Source organism: Ovis canadensis, chromosome 1 (genome assembly GCF_042477335.2).
Source record: "Ovis canadensis isolate MfBH-ARS-UI-01 breed Bighorn chromosome 1, ARS-UI_OviCan_v2, whole genome shotgun sequence".
Classification (NCBI taxonomy): Eukaryota; Metazoa; Chordata; class Mammalia; order Artiodactyla; family Bovidae; genus Ovis; species Ovis canadensis.
In genome coordinates, this window is record NC_091245.1 from 105,043,431 (window position 1) to 105,055,736 (window position 12,306).

A 12,306-nucleotide genomic window follows, 5' to 3' on the forward strand; every position below is an offset into this window, starting at 1 on the left:
AACGTTAAGAACAGTTCCTAGTTTCCAAAGAATCAAGTTTCAAAAGTTCAATCCTCTAATAAAATTAAATGCAATGGGAGAGTTTTCAGGGTACTCTTTCAACAGAATTTATCTGTGATATAGTACAATTCCAACACCACGGAGATCTTACCAAAATGTGTAACAATGTTTCTATGAAAAATACATTTTCAGTTCCAAATTTGGATGTAAGGAATCCACCTAACATTTCTCCTCTTCATTGACCCCAGTGAAGGAGGATTAGTCATTTGTTCCAGAAGGTTAAGGGTGATTACGGGGCAAGTGGATTGCTCAGGTGCATTATCTCATTCATCCACTTTTCTTTTTTTCCTAAAAAGGTCTAAGGGTTAGTCTATAATACTTTGCTGATACTACATATTGCTCCAAAAAATTTGTCTCTTCTTCCACAACCTCTATAGAACTTTTCTGACGTTTCTTAAGGGTTTTTAATGCTATTTACCAAGAATATTGTTCCCCTATTGGGTGTGATTTAAAAAAAATAACTCTGGGACAATTCTACAAGTTAACAAGAAAAGGTAGAGAAAGAAACCTAAGTAAGATTATAACCATTCCTTTTTCCTTCTTCCTTGTTCTGTGTATGTGAGAGAGAGCACAAGCATGAGGGTACTTGTGTAAGTGAATGTGAATGTGCATGCATGTTTGGGGTTTGGGGAATGTGGCACAAATGAAGTAAAAATGCAGATGATTAGCACATGAAGAAGACAGAACACACAAGAAAAGAGAGGCCCATACTCTTGGAGGTAATAAAAGCTGGGTATCCATAATAAACATATCTCAAAACTCCCGGGACGATCTGAAGAAATGACTGTTTTTGCCTCCTAAAACGGCCTAAAATTAGACTGAAAGTATATTAACTCACTTCTAGTTGGGGTACCAACTCTTCCTGCCTCCTTGATCCAGCAATGGCTACTTTATCTTAAGGATAATAATTTTTAGAGGCACTTATTTTCATTCGGAAATAAGAGGAATTCACGGTCAAGCTAGATGGCACAGATACACCTTCATTCAAGAAGCTTTAGGAAGAAAAACCCCTTCCTCTCATTGGAATTCATTACTTTTCCATAGGCTTAGTTTATGAGAAGACCTTAACTATGGAGGCAGCTGAATCAAGCCATACCTCCGTCTGGCACTCATATCTACAGGTTCATCATTGATGTTTTCTTTGCCTGGCCTTCCAGCAGTCCTGTTGTCTCCATGAGGCCTGAGATTCCCATTAAGCTTCTCTTCATAGCCCTTGACTCCACTGCCATCTTGTTTAGTGGGTAACTCATGTGGCACCTCAAGATTTGCCAAATCCTTTCGTTTGAGCAGTGCCAACATTTTCAGACGTTCCATGGCCTCATGCCCTTCCATTTTGAGTCGTTTAGCCAGGACATCATCTCGCTCATCAGCTGGGTCCAAGCTCCGCTTCAACAGATTCAGGCGAAGAGCATCCTCTGTCATTCTATCCATCCTATGGAAAGAAACATTCGAGTGTAATCAGAATAAAGTCCCTTAAACAGTCCACAGGAAAGAAGAATCACAGGCATATAAACGGAAGGTCAAAGTTAACTGAGCTAACATTCTACCTTATAACTTCCTAGATGATCTGTATTAAAGGAGGTATCATCTCAAGCTCAGCAGTGAAAATAAACCTCCAAATGCCTTCCAGTCATCGAGGTTCTTACTGTGCAGATGTCTGAAACCAAAGACCATACTCACTGAGATAATCCATTAAGAACCTACATCTCTCAAAAAAGTAAACATCCTTTTGTGACTGGCCTTTTGTATATGCATGCTCAAAGTCAGATGCTTTGGTTTTAACTCTCATGCCAAATTCTTCTCCTAGAAAAGACTCTTTTATGAATGGGAGGTTCCTCAGGTCACCCATGCATATCTTTAACTGGCCTATCTTACTGATGGAGAAATATGAGAAAGATTAATTAGACAAAGGGCATCTAACAGAAATCCTCAGTTGTCTGGATATAGCAAGGGTCAGAGGGGCCCACTGTTATCTGCCCTCAATTCTATACAGATTCAGTATCTTAAGATACTTTGTTCAGCAAAGAACTCAGGCACATAGGAAGGTAAAAGGTACTATGTTCTTTACTCTCACAGCAAAATTACAGGCAAGCTAATTATCATTTTTCCTTCTCATTTTGATTTGTTACACTAACAAAATCTAGCTGCAAAATTTCTCCAACACTTGCAAATCCAGGGTTACCTTGCTGGTAGGAAACAGCAATGTGTCACTGGAAAGAAAATCTTTTGAGGCATCAAAACATAGGTTCTAACTGCTCTTGACTTTTACAGGTCGGACATTTGACAAGTGACTTTACCTTCCCAAATCTCAACTTTCATCTGTAAGAGTGGGTACTCAGAAAAGCGTTCAGTAAAATTTAATTTCTATGCCCTCAGGATAGAACTTTCACACATAAGATACAAGATTCAGCTTGATAATTCACAGACTCAAGTAGTAGGACAGAGCAGATTACCAGTGTTAACTGGTGCTCTTACAAAGAAAAGTATGTATGTGCCTGCAGCATCTTCCTTCCTGTAGTGCAGAGTAAAATATAACTCTTCTAATTATAATAAGGAAAAAGAGTAACCAACAAAAGAATTTCCAACAAAAGGAAACAGAACTTTTGGAGAACAGAGAGAAGTCAGAACTCAGACCTCTGAATTTTCAAGTAATGTTTTTTAACTCTTCCCTTTTTCAAAGAACAGCCTTGTTGAGATATAATTCACATTTCATACAGTTCACCTATTTAAAGTGTATAATTAAGTGGTTTTTAGTACACCCACAGAGTTGTGCAATGATCACCACAATCAGTATTAGAATATTTTCATTATCTCCTCCTTAAAAAAAAACCCTACACCTATTAGCAGTCACTCTCTTCCCCCTTTACCTCTATACCTAATTGAATTTATCTCTAAATTTGCCTATTTTGGACTTTTATATACATGGAATTACACAATATGTAGTCTAACTGACTTCTTTCACTTACCAGTATGTTTTTAAGGTTCATTCATGTAGCATATATCATTGCTTCATATTTTTTATGGTCTAATGACATTTCATTGTATGGATATATATTTTGTTTATTCATTTATCAATTGATAGACATTTGGGTCTTTCCTCCATGTTTTAATTTTCTCAGCCGTTCTGTGCAGCATGCAGGATCCTAATTCCCTGACCCGAGATAGAACTCATGCCCCCCATGGTGGAAGCACGGAGTCTTAACCACTGGCTCACTAGGGAAGTCCCCTACTTTTTACTATTATGAATACTGTTATGAACTTCTGTACACACGTTTCTGTACCGACATGTCTTCAATTCTCTTGAATGTATACCAACAAGTAGAATTACTGGGTCCTATGGTAAATCTCTTTTTAACATTTTGAAGAATTGTTAGGCTGTTTTTCCAAAGTGGCTGCACCATTTCACATTACCACCAGCAGAGTGCAAGGGCTCCAATTTCTCCATATCCTCTTAATTTTCTTTAAACAGCTTCAGATATGAAACATATTATAGCATATAGAAACACTCATTAGCTGCAGGTTCCCCAAAGATTTACTTTGACATGTGTTATTTCTGAAGTGGTTTACCTCTTCAGAAAAATACCCCCAGATAGACTGACTGGAAAGTTGAATGAACACCAAGAAGTTAAGCCCTAATTCCACAGTAACAATGTCCTGAGTAACTTGATCAACACCTCACAGTGAGAGTATGATTGAGAATACCATGAGGAATTGCAAAAGGTAAAAAACAACTAATTATACACCTAGGTGAAAAGAGTACTTCAGAAAAGTACACAGCAAAATATACGAATGTGTGTTAATACAGTATACTGTTTTGAGATAAATTATCTTTACGAGCACTGAGGGAATGACAAAATGACAAAATTCAACAACCTGGTGCTGGTTGGAAATTGGGATGCCATCATTAGCTTGGCTTCTTCAACTGATGGTTATACAAGTAAGTAATCAGTTCAAATAACTTCACCTTTGTTATAATGATATAAATGGGTACACTGCAAGTTGTGAGAAACCAGAACCAGGTATTTGAATGTCTGAGGTAAGCAATCTTTCCCAACAGATGGCTTGACAACTCTGATTAAATTTTCCTTGCCCACTCCTGACTTTACTGACCCAACTTTATATACTCACAGCCATACCTGCCTCAAAATCCAATGAGATATGGATGACTCTTTAAAACAACCAGACTAAATGAAGTCAGCCAGACAGAGAAGGAGAAGTATTTTACGGTTCCACTTATATGAGTTACGTAAGGCATATTCCCCCTGGAGGAGGGGCATGGCAACCCACTCCAGTATTCTTCCCTGGAGAATCCCATGGATAAGAGAAACCTGGTGGGCTACAGCCCATAGGGTCGAGAAGAGTCAGACATGACTGAAGTGATTTAGCAAGGCATATTCATGGAGATAAAGCAGAATAGAGGCTATCAGTGACTTGGGGTGGAGAGAAGGTAGTGAGAAGTTACTATTTAATGGGAACAGTGTCTCTGGGATGAAGAAAAAGTTCTTAAATGGACAGTAGTGATGGCTGCACAACACTGTGAAAGTAATAAAAACTGAATTCAACATTTAAAAATGGTTAAACTAGGGACTTCCCTGAGGTCCAGAGGCTAAGACTCTGTGCTTGCAATGCAGGGGGCTCAGGTCTGATCCCTCGTCAGGGAACTAGATCCCACATGCCACTACTAACACCTGGTGCAGTCAAATAAATAAATTAAATAGATAAAAATAAATATTAAAAAAAGGTAAAAACAGTAAATTTTATGTTATGTATAGCTTGCCACAACAAGGAAAAAAAATCCAATTTAGTAGAAACAGATTAAAAAAGGCCATGAATGATATCTTCAGGGTGATGAAAATGTTCTAAAGCTAAATTGTAGTTATAGCCACAGAACTCTGTACATTTATTTTTAAAAAATTGCTGAATCATATACTTATACACCAATAAAGCTGTAAAAATAATATTCAATGTAAGCTGAGTTAGCGCTAAGTTGCTTCAGTTGTGTTCCACTCTTTGCAACCCCACGGACTGTAGCATACCAGGCTCCTTTGTCCATGGGATTCTCCAGGCATGAATAATGGAGTGGGTTGCCATTTCCTGCTCCAATGTTAAGCTGGTCACACATAAATTCCTCTCCAAAAAGAAAAACAAAAATTCTGTAAAATGAAATGTTGTATGTTGTCTTATAACACCTAATCAAACTTTTCTGCTTTTTCCAGGCTTCAAATAATAACCATATTTCTTAAGTACCTACTTAAAAGCCAAACATGTTACTAGATACTTTATCATGCTTCCTTATTTAAATCTCCTCAACAAGTTACTAAGTGGTATTGTCTCTACTTTAGAGGTGAAAAAGTGTCAAATCAAGTATCCTAAGACTGCAAAGCTTTAGACAGTGAATCTAGAATTGCAACGCATGTCTAGCTCACTTCAAAAATCTACTATAGGGCTTCCCTGGTGGCTCAATGGTAAAGAATCTGCCTGCCAATGTAGGAGACATGGGTTTGATCCCTGGTTTGGGAAGATCCCACATGCCACGGGCACTGCAACTACAGTGTAGCCCCTGCTCTCCACAACTAGACAAAAGCCCACAGAGCAACAAAGAGCTGGCACAGTCAAATACAAATAAGTAAAACTGAAAACAAAATCATCTACACTAAAAAATCCTAAAAAAAAAAAAAATCTATTATGTATTTTACAGCTATTCCTCCCCACCCTGTCAAAAAAAAAAAATCTATTATACAGTACATCTCCCTGCTCGGAGCAAAATAATCTTAAGAAGCGGTGTTGTGGACTCATGCATTTGCACATGCATCCAACCCATCCATCCCCCCAGACATGAAACATATACAATGTGCCAAGTTCTGGGTTAGGTACTAGAAGTAAAGGTGAAAAAAAGACCAGGTTACTGTCCTTAACAATTTCATTCTGACAGGAGACAAGATGTGTATGTAACTAAAGTACTTAGATGTTACAAAAACTCATTATCTCTGCCTTTGCTATATCCTGCTTTTTCTTCCTCATACTGAATTCAATTCAGAGGCAAAAGCTAGAAGCCTAGAAATCATCTTTAACTTTTCCAGACTCTTAATCTAAGTCACTAAGTTCTATCAATTCTATTATCTTCCTCTCAATGAGAAAATTTAGCCATTCCCTTGTATAAGGGCTATTCCCAAGACAGGGATTGAACCTGGGTCTGCTGCACTGCAGGCGGATTCTTTACCTTCTGAGCCACCAGGGAAGCCCCAAATGAGAAAATAGGTAGTGCTGGCATGCTGCTACTGGCAGCCGTCTTGGTCATGAGGGAAGGCAGTTTGCAGATAAAGCAGATGCTGTGCGCTGTAGAACATTGAGAGGAGAGCTAATTACATAGCTGTGCCACCAAAGCAAACTACTCTGAAGCTAGTCCTGTTACACAGACCAGTAAATTCCTTTAACGTTTAAGCCAGTATGAACTGGATTTTCTGATGGACAGGGAGGCCTGGCATGCTGTGATTCATGGGGTCGCAAAGAGCTGGACACGACTGAACTGAACTGAAAACTGAAAATATCCAAATGGATAGACAGCTCTGTCAGAAATGCTGAAATGAAATCAAGGTGGAGATATCCAATAAACAAGTGAATATGAGATACACAAACAACAGCACCAGAGTTCAGGCCAGAGCTGGAGATAAATATTTGAACAGATAAAGAAGATAACTGAAATAATGTATGGGGATGAATGAAACTGAATATACAGTCAGAAGAAGAGCCAAGGATAGAGCCTTGGGCAATACCTACATTTAAGGATTGGTTGGTCAGAGGAAACTAAGTAGAGCTAAGGGAAAACTAGGAAAGCATGACACGTCAACAAATGAAAGGAGAGTACCTGTGTGCAACAATTACAGCAGAAAAATGTCCAGCTTTAAATTCATTGCTAACTGTTGCAAAAACCTAAGAATGGCCAGATGGTGACACAGCTTTAGAGTCATGCTTGTCAAGTTTTCAACTCACTGTTACCCCCAAATCAAAATACAGGGGTGCAGTGAAGACTTTTAGAAGATCCTGAGGTGGAAGAGGATGGAGGGATAGAGGTGAGCAAAACGAATTAATATCTACTGAGTCGACTGCTATTTAGCAGGCAATATATAAGGCCCTGTATATGTATTCCCTCATTTAATCACATTAAAGTTATTTTTAGTGAACTAAATATTATAGATTGGGCTTCCCTGATAGCTCAGTTGGTAAAGAATCCACCCGCAATGCAGGAGACCTTGGTTCAATTCCTGGGTTGGGAAGATCCCCTGGAGAAGGGATATGGAGGAGGAAATGGCAACCCACTCCAGTATTCTTGCCTAGGGAATCCCATGGACAGAGGAGGCTGGCAGACTAGAGTCCATGGGGTCAGGAAGAGTCAGACATGACTGCAGTGACTTAGCATGCATGCAAACATTATAGATACAGTTGAAGCACCCTGTGTAACTTTCCCACCAAACCATTCTACCCTCTCTTCCTCCCTCCTCAGAAAGCCATTGTAATGGATCTGTTATCATTACATAACATATATGAAAGAAAGTGAAAGTGAAGTCGCTCAGTCGTGTCCGACTCCTCACGACCCCATGGACTGCAGCCCACCAGGCTTCTCAGTCCATGGGATTTTCCAGGCAAGAGTACTGGAGTGGGCTGCCATTTCCTTCTCCAGGGGATACTCTTGACCCAGGAATCAAACCCGGGTCTCCTGCATTGTAGGCAGACGCTTTACCCTCTGAGCCACCAGGGAAAATATATAGTATACTTTGTATATTTTATTTGTTTAGGATCTTAGTTCCCTCAGGAGGAATCAAATCCAGGTCCTCTTAAGTGGAAGGGTGGGGTCCTAACCACTGGACCACCAGGGAATTTCTTAGTTTGTGTAATTTTAAAAGTAGCTCTTATATGTATCCTTTTTCATTTTGCTTTTTTAATGCTTAATTTATCCAAGTAAATATATGAAGCTCTAGTTCATTTAACTGCTATGTAGAATTCCACAGCAAAAAATATTTGATTTAGTAATCCTCTCTCCAGTTCAGCATTTAGGCATCAATTTGTTGATGTTAAAACCAATGCTCTGATTTCCACTTCTAGTCTAGATGGTTTAACACAGGCCAGATATGCCCGCTCACCTGCAACAAAAATCCTCTACAAAAAAACACGTGAAACAAGGTCTTCAAGACAGTAGACATGAGCCTACCAAGGACAGTGATCCCAGAGGGACAGGAAACAAATGAAATAAGCTCTGTAACTCACTTGTTTATTGCCATAGGAGCATTTCTAGGACACGATCCAGAAATGGGAAATGAGAAGAGCCAGGCAGACTCTTGAGTTGAAGAGATGGAGATGAGGGTGTAAGGGTATAGCAAGACAAAGACGGCTACATTTCAAAAAGGACAAAGTACCACAGAAGTTAAGATCTGCAGAAAGATGGAGATCATAAAAGAGACAGGTGAAGTACTGGGCATGTAGAGAGGGTAGAATCTTCACACATTGCTGGTAGGCATGTAAAATGATACAGTCACTTTGGGAAATGGCTTGGCAGTTCCTCACAAAGTTAAACATAGAGTTACCATATAACACAGCAATTCCACTGCTAGGAGAACCAAAAACATCTCTACACAAAAATCTGGACACAAGTGCTCACAGCAGCATTACTCATAATAGCTGAAAAGTGGAAACAACCCAAACATCCATTAACTGATGAAAAACGAAAATGATAAACGAAATGTGGTATATTCATACAATGATATACAGTCACTGTATAAACACTGTATAATAGCTGTAAAAAGGAATGAAGTGCTGATACATGTTACAACATAGATGAACCCTGAAAACACTACCCTAAGTAAAGGCCCTATATTGTATGATTCCATTTACATGAAAAGGCAGATCTATGGAAACAAAGTAGCCAGTGGTTGCCTAGAGCTGAGGAGAGGGGCAAAATAGAGAATGACTGCTAAGGGGTAGGCGTGTTCTGTTTGGAGTGATGAAAATGTTCTAATCTTAGACTGTGGTAACATTTGCACAACTCTGACTATACTAAAACCACTGAACTGTATATAAATGGGTGAATCTTATGGTATGTGAAATATATCTCAATAAAGATGTTTAAAAATACAAGGAATGATAATAAGAGCAGATTCGATTATTAAAGGAAAAAAAAAAAAGACTAGCGAACCAGAAGACATAGCAATAAAAATTACTGAAAATTAAACAAAGAGAAAAAGTAAAAGAATAAATGTCTCAGGAGACTAGAGGACAACGTGAAGCAGCCAGGTATACAGATAACTGGAGTCTCTCAAAGACTGGAGAGAGATGAAGTGCATAGAAAAAAAAATATGAAAAAATAATGGCAAATGAATAAATGATGAAAACTATAGGTCTACAAATCCAAGAACCTCAACAAACCCCAAACATGAGAGACATGGGGTGGGGGGGCCCACACCAAGGGACATCATAATCAAATTGCTCAAAACTACTACAGACAGACTTCCCTGGTGGTCCAGTGGTTAAGAATCTGCCAATGCAGAGGACACAGGTTCAATTCCTGTTCCAGGAAGATTCCACATACCTTGGGGCAACCAAACCCCCGCATGGTAACAACTAAAACCTGCACAATTAGCATCTACGCACTGCAATAAGAGAAGCCACAACAATGAGAAGCCTGCGCACAGAAACGAAGACCCAGTGCAGCCAAAACACAAAAAGATCGAACTACTACAAAATCTTGAAAGCAGCTGAAGTGAGAGGGGAAAAGATATGTTTACATGTAAAGACAAGGATAACATCAGATTTCTTGATGGAAACAATGCAAAAGAGAACACAGTAACATCTTTAAAATACTGAAAGAAAAAGTATCTGACAATCTAAAACACCATACCTGCCAAAAAGTATCTTTTAAAAACAAAGATGAGATAAAGACTTTTTCAGTCTTTTAAAATTTCCTTTATCAATCTTCTCCTTTACAATTTATATTTTTTGTATCATAAAAGTTCCACTAGGACTTCCCTGGTCATCCAGCGGTAAAGAATCCATCTGCCAATGCAGGGGACATGGGTTCGATCCCTGGTCTAGGGATATTCCACATGCCTTGGGGCAACTAATCCTGTGTGCCACAACTACCGAGTGCCAGCTCTGGAGCCTGCCAGCTGCAAATACTAAACCCACACACCACAACTAATGAACCCAGGCACTCTAGAGCCTGTGCTCCGCAACAAGAGAAGTCACTGCAGTGAGAAGCCCTCACACTGCAACCACAGGGTAGCCCAAGCTCACAGCAAACAGAGAAAGCCCTCGTGTAGCAACAAAGACCCAGTGCAGCCAAAAGTAAGCCAATACAATTTTTCTTAAAAGTTCTTCTAATTATAGCCTCAAAGCTTATTTTGTCTGAAAACTATATACATAGTTCTGTTATACATAAAGTAGGTAAGCAACAAAGATTTACTGTGTAGTACAGGAACTATATTCAATATCATATAATAAACTATAAAGAAAAATAATCTGAATTACTTTGCATGACATCTGAAACACAGTGTTATGAATCAATTATACTTCACTTTTTAGAAAAAGTGTTATTACCTACAGTCACCATGCTATATGTCACATCTCCATGACTTATTTTATAACTGGAAGTTTGTAGCTTTTGATTCCCTCCCCTCATTTTTTGTTTCATTCCTCCCCACCCCACCAGGCAACCACCAATCTGTCCTCCGCACCCAAGAGTTGGTGTTTTTGTTTTGTTTAGATTCAACATTATCAGTGAGATCTTTTTCTTTCTGACTTACTTCACTTAGCATAATGCCCGCAAGGTCCATCCATGTTGTCACAAACGGCAAGATTTCCTTTTTTACGGCTAGTAATTCCATTTTGTGTGTGTGCGTGTGTGTACATACACATATAACATTTTGTTTACCTATTCATACACTGATGGACACTCAGGTTGCTTCCATGTCTTCACTATTGCAAACAATACTGCAAAAAACATGAGGGTGCATTATCTTTTCAAATTAGTATTTTTGTTTCCTTTAGATAAATACCCAGAAGTGGAACTGCTGGATGATACCGTAGCTCCAGTTTCAATTTTTTTTTTTAGGAAACTCCATACTGTTTTTCAAAATGACTGCACCAATTTACCACCAACAGTGCACAGGATTCCCATTTCCCATCTTCACCAATACTAATTTCTTGTCTTTTTGATAATAGCCATTATAACAAGTGTGAGATAACATCTCACTGTGGTTTTGTTATTTCCCTGATGATTAGTGATGCTGAACACCTTTTCACATACCTGTTGCCATCTCTATGTCTTTTTCATTTTTGGCCTTGAGGGATCTCAGTTCCCCAATCAGGGACTGAGCTCATGCCACAGCAAAGCCTGGAATCCTAACCACTAGGCCACCCGGGAATTGCACATGTATTTGCCTTCATGATCATTTCCTCTTGCTCTCCCCTTCACTAGTGTCTGCTCATATTCTTAGTTCTAACTCTAGGCCTGCCCTTGGGTTCAACTGTGTGCCTTTCCTCTATCTGCACCCACTCCCTACCCTACATAATCTCATATATTCCTATTGCTTAAAAGAACACCTATTTGCTAATTCTCAAATTTATATTCTTAGACCTTATCCCTCCTCTAAAAATTCTTTTATATATATTCAACTGCCTAAATGATATCTTCATTTAGGTGTCTAACAGGCATTCTATGAACTTATGTCCAAAACTGAATTCATGAACTCTCAGAATAAAAACTTTGTCTTCCTCTAGTGTTTCCCTTCACAGTGAATGACACCACCATTTAACCAACTGCTCATATGAAACTCTATGCAATCCTTCTTTGTTCCTCTCACAGCCTACACGCATTCCATCTGTAAATTCTGTAAGCACTCCTTTTTAGATATATTTCAAATGCAACCCCTTATCACCACTTTCATGTTATTATTCTAGTCCAAGCTATTGTCATCTCCTGCTCAGACTATTGTAATTTTTAAAACTCTGCTTCTGCCCTTCTCAGCCTATGTTCCATAGAGAAATCAGAGTGCTCTTTCTAAAATTTAAGTGGTATCATATCTTTGCTCAAAATGCTTTAATGGCATCTGTGGTGGTTTACAAACACTGTCTCCCCAAATTCTTTGAAAGTCCTCACACCAAGAGGTGGTGGTGATGGGGATCTATGTTCCCTTCTCTTGAATCTAGGTGGGTTCATGACTGTTTCCATCTGTAGAATATAGCAGAAGTGATGCT

The 12,306-nt window shown here is 38.9% G+C and overlaps 1 protein-coding gene across 8 annotated transcripts in view; it reads right to left on the bottom strand.

Annotated features, from left to right (window-relative positions):
• GATAD2B (GATA zinc finger domain containing 2B) overlaps positions 1 to 12,306 on the bottom strand; it is a 76,393-nt gene that overhangs the window by 10,682 nt on the left and 53,405 nt on the right. For 6 of the 8 annotated variants that reach the window (XM_069542883.1, XM_069542857.1, XM_069542846.1 and 3 more), the window contains one exon: positions 1,157 to 1,492. In XM_069542883.1, the coding sequence (XP_069398984.1) occupies positions 1,157 to 1,491 (335 nt within the window). In that variant the 5' untranslated portion in view covers position 1,492. Of the gene's footprint in view, positions 1 to 1,156; positions 1,493 to 1,607; positions 1,718 to 12,306 lie in introns of those variants that run through there. The other 2 variants (XM_069542892.1, XM_069542866.1) reach the window with 1 other exon arrangement.